A 17534-nucleotide genomic window follows, 5' to 3' on the forward strand; every position below is an offset into this window, starting at 1 on the left:
TAGTACTTCAATCCCCGAACCCTATTGTCGCTGCTGTTTGAAACGGCTCACCTTTTTGTTTGTACGCCGCTTGGGATCACTTTCGGGTGGCGGTTCCTTCGTATCCGTGACGGCATCATCATGCTCCACTATCTCACCAATTATGGCCACGGAGGGCGTAACTTTTGACAGTGGTCTACTCGCTCGATTGGACTTCGGTACAACTGGATTTTCCTGTTTCGTTTCCTGTTGGGAAATTTGCTTGTTTTTAAGAATCGATTTTCTGTGGCCCACAGTAGACGGTACTTTGACTTCCGTTTCCATTTCAAACAGCCTGTAGATATCCGCCGGCGACAGTATTTCTTCAGTACTTCCCGTGCCATGCGCTCGATACGCTTCTGGCAGTGTGTCGGGTGAGTGAACAATGGGCAGAAAGAGCGTTTTTTCAGTACCGTTGATCGTCGATTCGCCACTTTCGCTGACGGACGAGTTCCGTCCATCGATCAGTTTAATCTGATCATGCTCAGCAAATTTGATTTTCTTTGATTTTCGTTTCGTAGCGGGTGCTTCTAGCTCAGGTTCGTCCCGTACCTCTGCTATAGCGCCATCCTCTTCGGAAGGGAGCTGTAGAAAATCTAGCGCCTCTTCAATCTCTTCGTGCAATTGGTAGAGGTCCACCTTTTCGACAATCGAAATTGAGTTTGCGTACAGTTGCTGTCGCACCTCTCGCAGCTTCGCGCGGAATATGTTGATTTTTTCTTCTTCACCACAGTTTTTCGTATCATCCAACAGCCGTTGGAACTCCGCGGTCAAATTTTCATCATTATCTTCATCCTGTTTATCATCTTCCCTGGAACCGGTGCTTTCGTCGTCCGTGGTTTCGATTTCCTCTTCTTGCTCCTTGATACCGTTGCTCTGTTGTTCTGTATCATTGTCTTGAGATGTATCTTGGTGTGCAATCCGTGGTTTTTCATTTAAGGAAATTTCACCTTGCATCAACCGTTGCAACTGCTCATTGGCTGGGTCGTCTGGGGCGATGTCTAGCTGGTCAATTTCATGTTCCAACTCTTCCAGTAGCTCCATTTCTTCCAGATGCCTAAGCAGGTCTTCATCACCGTCTTCGTTTTTCGTTGTACTTTCCGTTTCGGCCCGCTCCCTGGCCTCACGTTGCTTGTGTTCTCGCACACGGTGACGGTGTTCCTCACGCCAGCGTTTCTCTGCTGCCTCATCGTAAACCTCCAGTATCTCCTGACCGCCGCCGTCGGCGAATGCTTCACGCACGAATGGCGCATCCAGCTTGTCGCTGTGCAACATTCGCTCTCGTTCATACTTTTGCAGCATATCGTTCGCCACTCGAATCCGCCGGTCAGCTATGGACTGTGCCTGCTCCGAGGAACACTCGGAAAAGTATCCGTTCCCGTGGCTAACCAACAGCTCGCCTGTGTGGTAAAGCTGCCCCGGTAGCAGGGCTTTAGAGCCCACCGGTATAAGTATGTCCGTTCGAGGCGACTGCTGGTACATTCGGATGTTTTCTTTCAGCTCCACGTGCTCCTGCCGGTACGCAGTCCAGCGCGCCGTTTCTTCGTCATTACTTTTAAGGGCCTAAGCTTAGCAAAAAGTGAATGTTAGAACTTCTCTATGAGTTGTTAAAATTACGAGTTACTTACATCGGCATACGTTTTACCATACAAATACTGGTGATTCGGAATTGAACCGGTCGGCACCGAACGTTCCATCGCTACGGAGTTAAAAAACAGTAAACAAATAATCCCAGCACAGCGCGCGCGCTGTCAACTGTGGGACTGTCAAAGTCAGTTGTCAAGCCTCCACTTGGCACAATTCAAATCGAGCCGTTACAATTGTACCTAACACATTATGACGACGTTTGTTTTCGGAGTTACTTTATTTCCCGGGCGGGCTGCGAATAAATGAAACATTGGTGTGTATTTGCAGTGTATGGTATGCGTTGCAATGCGATTTATTTTTCACTTGCCTGCTAGATATGGATAATGTGATCGTTCTACATTTGTTCCAGCAAAAGCGATGCGACTTGCTAATGTTTTCGTGTACAACTTTCAGCCCGACGTTCTGTTTCTTGAATTGCAATAAAATTACAAAGAAGCTAATTGAAACAAAAGAACCTGTCCTTAGCTTTTTTCGATGTGTGTGTGCTTTATTGCTTTTATAAAGTTAAACGAAACATTCTGCGAGTTTGCCTTGTGGCGTTGCTTTCTCATTTAGGAAAGTGCTAGCTACTTTTCCTATCAAACTGGTTTTGGCTTTTAACTGTCTCTTCCCGATGTGTCGAGTAAATTTCTCATGCAACACGTTGAGTAACACATGCTTTGCTGTTGTTTAAAAAAAGAAATCTTAAATTTATCAGCACTTCAAAGGCTAAAAAAATAAATAGAAATTATCACATAATTCACTTTGAATATTGTAGAGCAAGCAAACAGACCAAACATCGGAACAATTCTCCTTTCTGCGTGGCGGCTCCATAACAGCGCATAGAAAAGCAGCTGTTGCTAAGATCCTTAATCGTAAGCTTCTACAGAACAAGTTATCCTTTTTTTTACGTGCCATCTTTATCACGCGATTGCTTAGATCGCACAGGCTTTCCTCGTATTACATCAATGTTTTGTCGCTAATTTGCTTGGCCTATTTTTCGGAACCACTTTTAACACGACTCAGAACTCGACCGAAGTCGTCAAACTAGAATGCACCCTGACTGCGCTCGTATGAAAACGGTACGGATGGGCGCCGGAGAAATCTTGCCTTTTCTCCCTCTAGTCACGGGAGCGTAAACTAAGCGTTGCGGCGGTGGCAAAGCGTTGAATATCATCGAAGCTACACAGCTTAATCATCGCGAACGCTATTATAATATTTTACGTTTCCTCCTAAACCCATGTTGATGCTCTGTAGCTGTAGCGTGATCGATCGACGTGTTCCGTCGACGCTTAGTTCTCAGGAATGGTAGGCAGAGCTTGCTGGATCAGCGTCGCCGTTGGTGTTATCTTGCCCGTTGGCACACCGGAAGCGGCGGTTGATGAGGAAGCATCTCCAGACGGAGAATCGTAGGCAGCAGTAGTAAAATCAATGTCGGGGACCGGCTCACGCCAGTAGTTGAAGCTGGTGAACTCATTGTCCTCTTCCTCCATATGCTTAATGGGTGGATATAGCTGATCGACGATGTAGGCCATATTAGAGTAACTGCGTGAAGAATCAAAACAGAAATAATTAGCGATATTGGACAGACACGCATCCCGTTTTTGTTAGTCTGTTATTTCGTGGTGTCGAGTTGATTTGCATACCACGATTTATTTTATTGTATTGCCGTCAGTATAGACACGATATGTTTAGCGAGGAAGCGGAAAAAATAGCGATGATTTGCCAATAAATATTACATGCGTGCATCTCCGTAGAGCCACAATGAGACCTCTCCGAGCATTGTACAGCCGAAACACACTTGCGATTTACCTAATGAACGGGTTAGTAGATGGTTCAAGCCAAGAGACAAATTTCGAAAAAGAATTCACATCCGAGATGATAAGACAAGAGCGCATTACAGAGAGAGAGAGAGAGAGGGAGAGAGAGGGAGAAAGAGAGAGAGAGAGAGCAAGAGACATGATAATGGGGGGTAAGTAGTGAGTTATCCGAATAATGTGAGACGGTGACGCGATTTCATACAATTCGCAAAATGCTTACCACGTTTATAACAAAATTCCCAACCCGGTAGGGTTGCGGACGGAAGACTTGTGCCAAGAGAGAGGCACGCTTGATCGCACAAGGGGTAGGCGGCTATCGAACGGTTAGCCATCCCTCATCGGACAACGATCTCTCTATATCTTTGGTTCATGATGGGCCACCGACTAGCATTCTACCCAAAGCCCCTCTAGTTTATCTCCCGTATTAACGTGTTCGGTGGTCCCCATGGCACAAATAGCAAATCTGGACAACTAGCACAACAATCGGGAAGCGACGGAAAAGTCGGGGGACAGCGTTTTCGCTTTAGCGAACATAATCAGTCAAAGAGTTACAATCGTCACCGGGAAGTAATGAGACGGTTGCACGGTTGCAAAATGGCAAACGCTGATAGACCGGTCGTCATGGCAAGTTCGAACGCCACCGGCACCGTGTTCTCTTCGAAGTCATCCTTGCAACGGTCGATACGCAGCAAAGTCGGAGTTGGGTGAACGCATTACTGGTAGCTGTTGCTGCTGCTGTTGCTGCTGCCGCTTTAGTTGTTGCTGCTCATCGCCACTCGCTTCGAAGTTAAACACGAATTCCTCATCAAAATCGTCCTCATCCTCATCGTAGTCTGAGTAATCAGACTCCGGAGATGGGCGCTCGATCGGTGGAAAGATATCGTTCACAACGAGCGACTGGCCGGTGTATCTGGCGTCATAATGTTTGCCGAGTAGTTTGGAGTAATATGGTATCAGTACGAAACACAAGAAAAGGAAGGCGCGCCCATAGGAAACGGTGCGGTTGTGTGGTTGGAGGGTTGAATTGAGCGCCATTTAGCATCGTAAAATAAACAAACAGAAAACACAGAAGAATATCAAACTAGGGTACCGTATTGAAAACAAAAGAGAAGAAATATAGTTATGCTAACACTGCACACCGAGCACCGATGTAAATTTGAAACAATTTGTTATTAACCAATTTCAATGTGCAGTTCAAACGTGCAAATGTTTGGTTACATGTTTGTGGGGTGTGTGTTCCTCATGAGCGTGTAAAGTGAACCATTTCTCTGTGATGAACATTATTCAGCTATCCGCAAAACCCTTTCCGCTGTTTTTGTGTCCTCCCCGAACGATCGAACCAATGATTCCGGTATGTAATAGCCACACCCATTTGAAAGCATGTCATAAGTATCCTTTTTAGTTCAATTGTGTTCTCCCTTCTTGCAGGTAAGTTACTAAAAGATCCGATTCTTTGTCATGATCATTCATTGGCCAAGTGATTCTGTGTCTATCTTCGATTCGATGCGATTCTATTTTTTCGATATGTCTTCTATTTCTATTATGGTGTACATCAAACGCTTTGGAGTGTCATGCAAAAATATATTCAGGTCTAAGTCTTTGTGGTGTTATAATGCAACGATATGTATGTGAGGAATGGAAGTGTACAATGATATGTAACAATGCATAATATTTATATGCAATACTTTTGTTTTAAGTACTCACGTTGATTGGAATGTTTGGGTCAGGTCGTGCTTCAATTCGCCCTTCGGGTTGATGGTAAAAATTCTCGATGTCGGGATACCCACAGCCCGGTAGGCCCACACATCCTAAAAGCGGAAGGAAAGTATCAATGTAGCGGCTGGAAACAGCGCAAACCTTTGCCCAGCGTACATTTATTCTATTGCCGTAGCCCGCGTAGAACGGATTCTTCTCCGGAAACAGCTCGCGGATATCGTTCAAACAGGCAATCTTAAACTGTTCCGGCTTCTTCTCGATCACTTCCCGGTGGAATGCGGACATGAGGGAGGTTGGGTTGAGCAGTAGCGGGCCATCCGGAAGCTTCACGTCACCCTGCCGTATCGATTGCAGGTAACCGCGAGTGGTTTTCGCCTGACCGATCGCACGAGCCGAAAGGTACAGCATCTTGTACCCATTTTCCTCGATCTTGGAGAACAACGGGGCGACGCCGATCTGATCCCACGATTTACCGACCATCGGGAGAATGTGACCGAGCACGTCCGATCTGTGGGTGCAACGAGAAGGACTGTCATTAGCGCCGATGCTTTAAAGATGGGTTGATACTTTCACTGACGACTTACCTCGTAATCGTTCCATCGATATCCGAGATCACCACCTTATCACTGTGCTTCCACTTGAACAGGTAGCACTTGCAACGGGTAGTGCCCTGGTACGCCGTGGTTACGCTGAACACGACCTCGTTCATACCGTCCAGCAGATTGAGCGCTTTAATACGTTCCGTCGACAGTCGCAGTGTTTTGCGATACTTTTCTCCGCCCAAAAAGAGCAACTTGTCCATACTGTTGTCGACACTGCCATCGGGCGCCACTCCCGGTACGATGGCGACCGGTTGCGTTTTGTTCATCGCCAGCTCGGAATCGTCGGACGAAAGAGAACCATTATGACCATCGACGGTTTTTCCCACTCCTGCCCCAAACGGAATCGCATTGTCGCCCACGATTGCCGTGGCACTCGGATCAGCTTCATTACCATCGTCCAGCGAGTTGGAACGAGTGGTTTGCGTTGCAACAGCCGTCGATGGTTTTAAATTGCCATCGGTCCCGGTCGGTGTTGTCGGAGTTAGTTGCAACTGCGAATCACTCGCCGGAGGCGGTTTCGATTCATTCGAACGTCGCCAGTACCACCATCGGCCACCGGCTACGTTTTGCTGCGTTGCCTGTTGAGCTTGTGGCATTTGCTGCAATTTGTTCGCGTCGCTCGGATCGATTTCTGTCCCATCGTCCGGTTTCGTCTGCTCTGGATCGGAGCTGGAGCTCCCCTTCTTCCCGTCCAGCAGTTCGGTTGGAAGCGATTTTTGGAACGCCAGCAATGTCATGACCTGTGGACAGGCGGCCGCCCAGCTGTAGTATTTGCCGTTCATCCGGACCACTAGGTCGGGGTCCCCGAATACTGCAGGATCAGCGAGTACATTCGAGTACTGCAACCGATTGCGCTCAAAGTGTTCGTCCGATGGGCCATCGGCAGCGTCCAAACCACCACAGAGTGACAAAGCAATCGATTCGACTGCTCTCTGATCTCCGCCGTCGCCGCCCGCGAAATGTGCTCCTTCTGCACGGTTCCGCTGCAATTCCGTGTTGTGATGCTCATCGAAATCGGAATCCAAACCTTTGAAGCCACCGGGACCTTCCTCCATTGAGGTGGGACTGTGAGGTATCGATGTTCCGTTGCCACTTTCACGATCTTCTTCGTCTGCGCTGCCACCGCGCTGTTGCTGCTGCTGCTGCTGTTGCTTCCGAATCGAGAGCGGTGGAAAGTATAGTTGAGCAATCTCCGGTTCTCGCAGCTTATCCAAATCCGACAGGTACAGTCCGTCCGGGACACTCTGCCGTTTCTTTTTGTTGTTGTACTTCATGAAGCTCATCAGACCGTTCAGCATGGAGTTGTGCTGGGCTTGCTTGCTTGCCACCTCCAGATCGCCTACTTTCGATTCCGGCTTGGTCGGTAGCTCGCCCCATTTCCACGAATCATACAGCAACCTTTCGTCTTCCGTTTCCGGTTTTTCGCGCTGTGAAATCTCGAACTCGGTGTCGCTTTGGATGGGCGTTGAAGGGCGCGACTGCTGTGGGCTGGTGCCATTGCCGATGTCGGTGTCGCTGAAGAAATGAATATCCAGCTCCGGGTGATGATGGTGTGGTGTGGCAAGGACCATCACGTTCGTCTTTAGTGACTCGCGGTCTTCTTTCGCGGCCACCGAGGAGGAACCGGTGTCGTCGTCCTTGGGATCTATCCCACCGGTAGCTACGTTGGCGGAACCACTGCTACCCGTGGACACCGTGGCTTGGGAGGCAGTTGTTGCTAAGCTGTCCGTTTCCGCCGCATCGTTCTGGTCTGAATGATTCGAGCCGCCACCGGAGCTGCTGCTGGTCGAGCCTTTTCTTTGAGCATTTTTCTTTTTCAAAATCGACTTCTTCCTGCGCTTTTTCTTGGATTTCGAATCCAGCCCACTGTCTGCGGTGGCCAAATCACCCATCAACTCCGATCCGGCTATCGTTGAAGGCATCTCCGGTGTCTCGCCGCTAGCACCGGTGGTTGGCTGAGCATCGATGGGCTTAAATTGCTTATCCTCTCGGAGCTGGCTCGGAACGTCACCGGATGCAGCTTCACCGCTGGGTAGCAGCGTACTGTTCTGCCAGTCAGCCGGAGGCGCTCCATCGTCTAGACCTTCCATGTGAAAGATCTGTTCCTGTTCCGCTTCGGTAGCGGCTTCCCATTCCTGGCGCAACTTTTGCATCGTGTACTCCTTCTTCGTCAGCGACAAGTCCGGTCTATTGGTAACATTATCGGTATGCCTCCGATTGAGGTACTCGGATCTTTGGTTTTCATATTTGGCCCGCTCGAGATCGGCCATTTCGTTCGAGAGATCAACCGAATTACGGCGAGGCCGTGGCATCGACTCTTCCGTGTCCACCAGACCGCCGACGACAACCATGGGTACATCATTTGTACCCATTCCTCCCAGGGGCATCATTACCATAACCGAACCTTCGGCGTGCTGCACCGGCCCCACGGAACCACCGGCAGCCTCGCTACCGGCTGCTCCTTTACCCGATGGGCCAGCACCGGTTGCGCCGTCACCCTCGTAGTTGCTCAGGTAGGAATGGCTTGGTATCGGTGAGGTGGCCATATGCGCGGGCACCTCACTGTCATCATCGTCCCACTCTTCCACAAAGAATGCCTCACCCGACTCGCCCAGTTTCATTTGCAGCTCCACCGGTTCGCCATTAAGCTCGATATCGACCACCTTCTCTCGGCTGCGTAGCACGCCCAGCTTGCCGAACCGTACGTGGAACGGTGAGCTCTGGTACGAACCGTCCGGTTGCTCCACCACGACCACATCGATGGCGCCGGTCAGTGTGGCCCCGTTGATTTCACTGTAGAATTCCCTAAAATTGCTGAACAGATTCACTATGCTATTCATTTTGGCGCGTTTTGGCTCTGCGACACCAAAGATGACTCAATCGGATGCCGTCACGGGCACGTGCTTAGCTTCGGTAACGTTCACCCTTTTTTTTTGGGGGGGCGGCCACTGTTCTTTTCACAAATTACACACCGCAGTAGTTTGACGTTTCACGTTCGGTACAGATATCTGAAAAGTCAGCAAAAGCAAAATGGGAAGAAAATTAGACACCGGCCAAAGATTAGATTAAAAAAATAACGGGAAGAAGTAGGCAATGAAGGCCAACATCGTATTTATCCACCCATCGGATCGGATCGGGCACGTCCGGTTCTTACAGCGCGTACTTTGACCTTGCGTAATAAGCCTTGGGTGTGCACGTTTAATCAATAGCGCCCCGAAAGCGCAGTCAAGGATGGAAAATGTTATTTTTTGGTTGAGCATACGATGGTCAAGCATACGGCTCCTTCGGTGATATCGGTTCAATCGGTAATCGGTGTAGTCAAAGCAAGCAGCGCATTCAAAACTTTTTGAGCCAGCCGTCCAGAGAGAGTCCAGAGAGTTGGTTGCGGATGCGGATGTTGGGGTTGGCTCAAGTTTGCGCTGTTGACAAAGAACGACGAGGACGGCTCTTGGCGATACAGAATGAGTGTGCAAAAAAGGCTTGCTAATCAGTCTCAGTCGATAACGCAAAATGACCTTTACACACAAGCTTGGAGCTCGCTCTCGGTGGTATTAATTGCACTGCAGGAGAACTCTAGAGCAATACGACGACGGTAGCGCGTAATACGCCTTTTCGATTAGGCACAATTTTCAATGAGCCAAATTATGACCGTAGGAAAGGCAAAAGTGGGGCTGGCCCACAGCCGTCGGCAGTGAGTCTGGCGGCGGCGGTTCGACATTATTAACAAGAAGAAGATGTGTACAGAGTCACCTTCATGTGTAAACCTCTGCCCTCTTGTTGCGGGGCAAACGTTGAAAGCCGATTTGGGTCAACCTGCGAGGCAGCACGAGCACAGCAGAAAAGTAACAGCCGCTCATTCGCGATCAGCTGATGCTCTACCGATCAGCTGAAACCGCCGATGCAAACGGGGCGCGATCGACCAATCCACGTCGCGGGTCGCGTTTCGCGTCAATCGCCTGTTGAGTGAAGCACCATCGCCGGCGGTGGCCAATCCCGCCCCGCGCTAATGGCTTTACTTTACGGGAAAAGCAAACCCGACCTTTGGACTAGTGAGTGGTGCGAGAGTCATGTTGCTGCCACTCAACCATAGGCTACTCTTGTTGCTGCTCCACTGCGGTTTGCAAACTCCGTACTCGAATGATTATCGTTCTATAGTAGACACTGACGGCAAACGGGCGCCTCTTGTTTGGGAAGTGCAATTCGAAAACGCTTACTGCGATCCTTTTTGCAACCGTTTGCATCTCAGACCACGGTGGCGGTGACCGGTCTTTTCCGGATTTCTGAAAAGCGTGCTCATTCGCGGAAAGGAAAAAGGTCCGTAGCACGCGCGTGAAATTCCGAGACCCCACAGGCCACCAACCCCGCGTACTTCCGACATTTTTAAAACTGTACCGCGAAAATTGAAAACGGGAAATACAGAAGAAAAAAAAACGGTACACCGAAAACGAAACGGACAAACATCAACCTTTGCCAACGACAAAAATAGTTTCCGCTTTTGAGGCTGACAACGTGCTACACACACACACGTCGTGGTTGGTCGGTCAGTGTCAAAGTCGGAAATTACTTTCGGCATACGCCGGGCGGCCAGGCCAGGACACAAATGTATCAAAAATCTGAAGGAAGACACACGTAGTAGGCCACTCACTGTTTTTAGTATGATTATTTCCCTCAGTAGGCTTCACATCAGAAAACAAGAAAATCCTTTCCATCCTTTCATGGCACGTGATCTTCACGTTTGAATGTGATCCCAGCTTTTGAACAGGATAGTAAACTCAAGTTTCACATTTTACCTCTCTTTAACATAGAACTACGACGATTGAATACACAACCAATTCTAATATCAATGTTCAGCTCCTCTCACAGGAGCAGGATGTTCTTGGTTCGCTTTGTTTAAATGTTTCTTTTTCACGTTTAATCTTTCACTAATCACATCGCTAATGCGTACTAATCTTCCGTTTCGAACGATAATTATCAGTTCCAAACTTATGCGAAGGCCGCGCACTGAGTCGCGCGAGCACTGAACCGGGAAGCAAAAGCAGAAACACTTCTACGCCGGTTCGCGGTTGATCTGCGACTGGCCACTGCGAATTGGCTGGCGGCGGCGGTCACGGACACAACGCGCGAATAGTGGTTGGTGTCTCAGTATTCCGCCACCACTTTCGCGTATCGCATCTTGCCTACGTGTAGTCGTGCACACTAAGCGTGTCGCGATCGGCACCTAGCCGCGCGCGCGCGAATTGTAATTCAGCGCAATTGAACGATCCCCGACAGAATGCGAGCGCGGGTCGGAACTGTACAAATGGCAAAACTTAAAAACAACCCGCCGCCGCTGCCATAATCGCCTAGAGACACGGCCGTTTCGTAACGGCAACGGTACAGATGCGTGGCCGCCCTCCGATGGTGGCGACGGACGAAATTTTGCGTTTTTGCAAACCCATTCATAACAACAACAGCGCTCGCGCACACAATGAATTCTAGGAACGCGTGGTGATATGAGGCACAGTGAGGATATGTTTCCGCGAATGCTTCGTGTGCGATAAAATGCGGCCCGCCGATTCCGCGCATCGTTTTATCGAGCACGATCGGTAGGCTGTGTGTGCAGAACAACGATGATCGGCGAAGGTTAGGCGCACGAGACTAGAGACAATGACCGTAAACCACACTCGGACTCGACCTCAATTTCCTCTCTGGTGGCTAAGCGGATAGGAAAAGAACTGCTCGGAAGCGAAGCGTTTTAATTTTGTCGTCAGCATATTAATAACATGTTTTCCTCGCCAGTAATGTGCCGGTGTCCTTGAACACAATTCTCGTAATAGACCGCTCTACCTTTCCACACAACCCTGATAGATGCTGCGCCAAACTCCTTGCCACTGTCGCCCCTCCGGGGGAACCGGTCGGTCGGTCCTACGACCGACTAGGTGGCTTTCTTTGTAGATTACCTTTCTATTCGAACGAAGCACACCGTTTCCGGTCGAGTGTGTTGTTGTTTTGATTCAGTTTCGCGCTGTCGACATTCCGCTTGCCGAAGGCTCACCCTGCGTGACACGTGATCGTCGCCAATTCGTGGGGAACAGCAATACGGAAGCAATAAGGATTGGGAACACGCTGCTGCATGGCCAAGGCGCACCACCTACAACGTGCCTCGAGCATTAAGTGGCAGAAACAGACAATACAGCAAGAAACGTGTAAAACAAAATTGATAACGATTTTTTGTAGTACATTGCCGCCAGCGGGTGGAGAGCGGCCAAAGAATCCAAAAGTAGAAGCTTTTATGTTACCTTAAGAAGACTTAACGGTGTTTAAAGTATTCTCTATCGTATTGGAAGGTGAGAGAGAGATAAAATAGTAATACCTTTTCGCAATATGTTTTCGCACGACATTGTTGTATCAGTTGCTGTAATACGCCCGGGACAGGACGCTGTGATAAGGTTGGAGGTGTTATGCGTTGAAATTCTGCGTTGGGGGGCACGACTAGTTGCGAGTAAACAACTTTGCGCGCCCTGACCAGTAGTGGCCGGGTAAAAACAACGACGCGAGCCGAGCAACGTACCAACCAAGGTTGAACGCGATCCGATCGTGACGATGGTTAGAGGCGCCCCAGCAGAGCACAAACACAATGCGTCATGCGAGGGTTAGAGGCATTAGAACACATAAACAACTTGCCGGCATTAGAGAGCGAGAGCGCGTACGAAGCGAACAGGTCTTGTTATTACGCGAACTAATGAGGCGGATTTGGCAAACCTTAAAGTCGTCGGTTGCGAAAGTCGAATGGCTTTAAATAAATTGAAAATAATCAAGAGGCCGCAAGGTTCGAGTGTGGTACAGCTCTTGTGCTGCCGATATAGTTTGAAGATTTCACGTGCCGTATCTGATAGGAAAACGTGTTCTCCCCCGTTTAGAGCCTTTGAGACATAGGCGAAAACACCGACTGACAAAAAAATCCACTCCGCAGGGACAGCTTCTTCGTCCCGACTGTTCTCACGCAGATCGGCGGCGGAGAATGTGTTATGCAAAAATGGAACGCAAATATGCAACGATCAATATAGTGTTATGCCCCCAGGGCCACCATACCACTAGAGAGCTGCGGCGTAGTTTCGAACCTAGAACGGACGCCGGCGGCTTTCTGTTTTCGAAGTCGCGACTTGTTTTTGATGAGATACGAGGTGCGTGTGGGCGAAACTTGTTGAGTCATTGGCACACACTGTTATCGCGGAGTCCAATCCGCTTCCGGCACCTCTGCGTACCGATAATTCTTTTTAGCAATGATGTAAAAATTGCAAAAATCAATAAACATTGGCAAAGTTTTGCGCGTAACGTTGTGGCGCCCATGATCTGCACCCTTGCTGACCTTCGGCTATGCTTTATCTGGCGCTCTTGTTGCTTATGTTTCGCTATTTCCTCATGGCACAGTGACGTCAAACAAGGAAACGGTACCTGATACGGTCTATCAGTTTCAGAAAGCAAACTTTTTGTCCAATGAGATAACATTTCGGTTTATAGACTGATAAGGAGTAGTCGAATGATCTTGAGCGACATCATGAATCATCTACAGCTTGGTCGTGTATCTTCCCAGTACCCTTTAACCAAAGTCCAGACGGTGCCACCTGAAGCCTTACGCTCATGGTACATGCGCTTCAAATGCTCATCATTTCCTTTCCGGCAATTTAGGCTTCTAAAAAAAGGTTACACATTTCAAAGATAGCTACTAGCCTTACGGCGGCCAATACTCCCAAATTTGGAGCTCAATTACGGTCACGCCTCAAACTCAGGTCACACAACCGGTATGCGCGCGATTCGCTTCCGTGAAGGATTTGCCCCGAGAGGTCATCGATCCTCCGCGGCGGCGTGACGAAAGTATTGAAGACAACGTCCTGATTTTCACCCAAGCGCATTGACAAAAAGGACGAGAACGCGCAGACAGCCTGGGGTGGTGCCTGCCTTGCAAAAAGAAATCGAAACTTGTTGGCTGCATCATAAGCCCGATTAAATGAAGCAGGTTTTCCCTACGCACCGCATGTAAAGTGCCGTGCTTGCACCGCCATCGGCTGATGTATCGTACGACGATGGCGTGATGGTGATGCGTGTGAATGGGGCTTGGACGCGTTCAATGTTGTGCTAAGTGGAGTGGTCGGCCACGGGGGAGCGGAGCGGGTCTCAGTGTAGCATTAATACACATGTGTCCCACCAGACGACGGCACGCGGATCGACGTTTCCCCATTACGCACACAGCAAAAATCGCCGCGAACAGCTGCACACGGGACAGGTTCGTTCGCAATGCGACGCTCTTCTTTGTTTTCGAAAAGATGCACAGCCAAAGGAACCGTTCCTTCGGCTCTCAAGCGGGTTAAGCCATTATTACCTTGTCTTGGCTTAAGGCTATCGATCGATGGATGCTTCTCCTGTGGCCGCGTTTAAGGGTGGATTTCAGCAACACATATTTTAATGCATTCACAATTTGCTTTTGCCGCTCGTGCCAACTGCGGCAAACCATTGTGTCTACAGTTTGGATGGGTGATTACTCACCCAAAATTGTCATACCGGGCTAGAAAAAAAGGCGACTTACCACAAACCACAGATTGGTTGAGGGCAGGAAGTCAGGCACCGAGTTTTCTAGAATAGTGCTTAAAGCTTCCCGAGAAATGGATTTCAGTGCACTGGATTTGGTGATTCTCACAGTCTCAATAGTCTCTCTGCCTGATATTGTCTAGCTTCTAGTTCCACGCATTTCAACACTTTTTATTACAATACGACTTTTTCTTCCTAACCACTCTCTAGTGGTTCTATTCACTACCGAGCGCACAATAACTTTTTTTTAACAATACTCTTCTTCGAACCTCGTCTGGCCCGACAGCTGACAGCTGATGCAGGTTTCTGACAGTCCGGGTCCGCCAAAGCGAGAAGGCGATAGATTTGTCAGCCACATTGCGACAGTGCGTACTCTGCGAACGAATCTCGATTGTGTGTTGCAATTTGTGCACGATGAAAAAACCAAATTGCTCGTTTCCGTTTATTGTTCCGTAGTACACGAAAACGGTTCCTATTTCCGTAGTAGCAAATCGCTTGGTATGTCTGCGTCGACCATACTGTCGGGTTCCATTGTAACGGCTGCTGCGCTGATTTCACCGGCTGGATCAGCACTTCCAAAGCGGATTGTTCTACATAGAATGTTGCACAAAGTTACAATTGGAGATCTTTTAAATCCGTGTCCATACTCACTCTTCTTGCGGCGCTGCCAAGACTTGAGACATGCTGCACGCAACTAAAATGATCAAAAGTTTAGTGTTCGGCATGGCGTGTGTATTCCGAGATTGGCCGAAAACAAACTAGAGTTTACCGCTTTTTGTTGCTGTATATATACGTTCGCAGTGCTGGGAGAACACCCTGAGAACAATAGAACCCACAAAAAATTAAGGCATAAAAAATAAAACGGTAACACAACACAGTGAAGCGTAAAGATGAATGAGGCATTTGAGGACACTTTTTCAACATACGGAATGATCAACAAGTGGAACCCATTATTGTGGTGCATAATTGAACCTGACGGCGATGATTCAATGTTTGTGAAACGAACATAATGTTTTGATAACTAAAATACTGTGAACGAATTAACGTCCGAAAGTTTGAATAGCCTTTGTATTGGACCTTATGTGGTTTGACATTTGGTTTTTTTCTGAATCTTGTGGAAACGGGAAATTCTGAGCATAAATTTAGGAAATCAAAATATCCTTCAGTACTTTTTCAAATATCCTTCAACGCCTGTTCCACAAAAGAATCTAAATTCACGCTTTGAATATTTGGGCGTTTTGGGGCGGAAACTTTGGGTGTTTTGATCGAACAGCTGTCAAACGAAATCCTTATCAAAAGTGTCAAATCAGTACACAAAGGTTAAAGGCGATCGTCGCTGCTTCGACGTAATTTGTGTGTTTTGCTTTTTAACATTTGTGCCGCTTTGCGATTCGCCAGTCCGTAACAAGAAACAAGACAGTTCCTCCTAAATATCAGCTAATAATGGTACGTAAACACTGTGCAAAACGGTCAAGCTCGGCCCTTTGCCTAAAATCAAATGTTGTTTACCATTACCACAGAGTTACCAGGACGAAGAGGAACAGGTGGGATCGTTTCCCAAAGACTTCGGTTACGGGGATTTCGATCACGAGACCGATAGCAACCGAGTATCGGACGATAAGCCCCGCATACTGCTGATGGGTTTGCGTCGGTCCGGCAAGAGTTCGATACAGAAGGTGGTTTTTCATAAGATGTCTCCAAACGAAACACTGTTTCTGGAATCGACCAATAAAATCGTGAAGGACGACATCAACAACAACAGCTTCGTTCAGTTCCAAATATGGGACTTTCCTGGACAGATCGACTTTTTTGACCCGACGTTCGATTCGGATATGATATTCGGAGGCTGCGGAGCGCTAGTGTTTGTGATCGATGCACAGGATGACTATTCCGAGGCACTGACCAAGCTGAACCAAACCGTAACCAAAGCGTACAAGGTCAACCCACGGATCAAGTTTGAGGTTTTTATTCACAAAGTGGATGGCGTTAGTGACGATTTTAAGATGGAATCCCAGCGCGACATTCATTCGCGTGCCACCGACGATCTGCTCGATGCCGGCCTAGAAGGGGTCCATCTAAATTTCCACCTCACGTCGATTTATGACCACTCGATTTTCGAAGCTTTTTCAAAAGTAGTCCAAAAGCTGATTCCACAGCTGGCTGCGCTGGAAAATCTGTTGAATCTGTTCATACATAACTCTGGCATAGAAAAGGCATTCCTGTTCGATGTGGTATCGAAGATTTACATTGCGACCGATGCCACGCCCGTGGATATGCAGAGTTACGAGCTGTGTTGCGATATGATTGATGTTGTCATTGATTTGTCGTGTATATACGGGTAAGTGAAGCCGTTCCGTACCGTGGCCAACTGTTGTTTGCTAAATCGGTTTGATTATTGCAGGTCCCGAGACAATCCGGATGTGCCAGCGTTCGACAACCAAAGTTCGAGCATCATCAAAATGAACAACAGTACGGTTCTGTACCTTAGGGAAGTGAACAAATTCCTAGCTCTCGTGTGCATTATTCGCGAAGAAAGCTTTGCCCGGCAGGGAGTTATCGATTACAATTTTCTTTGCTTCCGCGAGGCAATAACGCAAGTGTTCGAGCTCCGCTTTAAACACCAGAAGCTCGATGCCCTAGAACAGGAGTCAGATAATGTGAGTGATTATCAAGTGAATGCGGCCTTATCGTCAATGAACGGAAGCGCCTAGAAGAGTTGTTACGCAAAGCCGCCGAGCGGGAAATCGCAAGGAAATTGATAGAGACGGTACGCTAAAAAGAAGTATGTAATGTGAGCCAAACTAACTTCAAGCAATCTTGTACAGTGTACGCACTAGGTTAAAAGTTTTCTCTCTTGCGTTGAAATATTTGTTTTGTTTGCGAATACGTTCTGATGGCAGATTCTATGATGTTGAGTCAAATTAATATACATTCAAATTCTCTCAATGAAATGCCTATTGCTGTGATCCGAATATCGGAAGGTGTCGAGTCCCAAGATGAAATGACCCGTGGCGTGATACGAAGGTATGTACACATTATTCACAATTGTATGCTTTAGTTTATTCGTTTGCTATTTCGTTGCACTTCTGGTACAATGGTACACGAACAACGTTGGTTGTAACTCCGCAACGGAATTCTTAGTTAAAAAATTTCAATCTTCCTTACGCTAATCCAACCAAATATGAGA

General features: G+C 48.1%; 3 protein-coding genes across 6 annotated transcripts; 1 reads left to right on the top strand and 2 right to left on the bottom strand.

Annotated features, from left to right (window-relative positions):
- Positions 1-21: 21 nt before the first annotated feature.
- LOC128279162 (unconventional prefoldin RPB5 interactor-like protein) lies at positions 22-1715 on the bottom strand. The gene is made up of 2 exons (XM_053017881.1): positions 1647-1715; positions 22-1581 (listed from the first exon to the last, which is right to left on the bottom strand). Exons 1-2 carry the CDS (start codon positions 1713-1715, stop codon positions 22-24), a joined length of 1629 nt encoding a protein of 542 aa, XP_052873841.1.
- A 218-nt stretch (positions 1716-1933) lies between these two features.
- LOC128268522 (phosphatidate phosphatase LPIN2) lies at positions 1934-14367 on the bottom strand. 4 transcript variants are annotated; one of them, XR_008269151.1, is made up of 6 exons: positions 10573-10838; positions 5765-8790; positions 5337-5688; positions 5169-5272; positions 3685-4374; positions 3049-3189 (listed from the first exon to the last, which is right to left on the bottom strand). XR_008269151.1 is itself a non-coding variant. In XM_053005643.1 (5 exons), exons 2-5 carry the CDS (start codon positions 8620-8622, stop codon positions 2937-2939), a joined length of 3567 nt encoding a protein of 1188 aa, XP_052861603.1. In that variant the 5' UTR covers positions 8623-8790; positions 14346-14367; the 3' UTR covers positions 1934-2936. The 4 variants fall into 4 exon arrangements, 3 of the variants coding, with proteins under 3 accessions (XP_052861603.1, XP_052861602.1, XP_052861604.1); XM_053005643.1 differs by lacking the exons at positions 3685-4374; positions 10573-10838 and adding an exon at positions 14346-14367 and having other exon boundaries at positions 1934-3189; XM_053005642.1 differs by lacking the exon at positions 3685-4374 and having other exon boundaries at positions 1934-3189.
- Positions 14368-15651: 1284 nt separating this feature from the next.
- Positions 15652-17287, top strand: LOC128269375 (ras-related GTP-binding protein C). The gene is made up of 3 exons (XM_053006821.1): positions 15652-15793; positions 15868-16685; positions 16749-17287. The coding sequence occupies exons 1-3, from the start codon at positions 15791-15793 to the stop codon at positions 17056-17058; spliced, it is 1131 nt and encodes a 376-aa protein (XP_052862781.1). The 5' UTR covers positions 15652-15790; the 3' UTR covers positions 17059-17287.
- Positions 17288-17534: the final 247 nt, after the last annotated feature.

The sequence above is a fragment of the Anopheles cruzii genome, chromosome 2 (assembly GCF_943734635.1).
Source record: "Anopheles cruzii chromosome 2, idAnoCruzAS_RS32_06, whole genome shotgun sequence".
Taxonomy (NCBI): domain Eukaryota; kingdom Metazoa; phylum Arthropoda; class Insecta; order Diptera; family Culicidae; genus Anopheles; species Anopheles cruzii.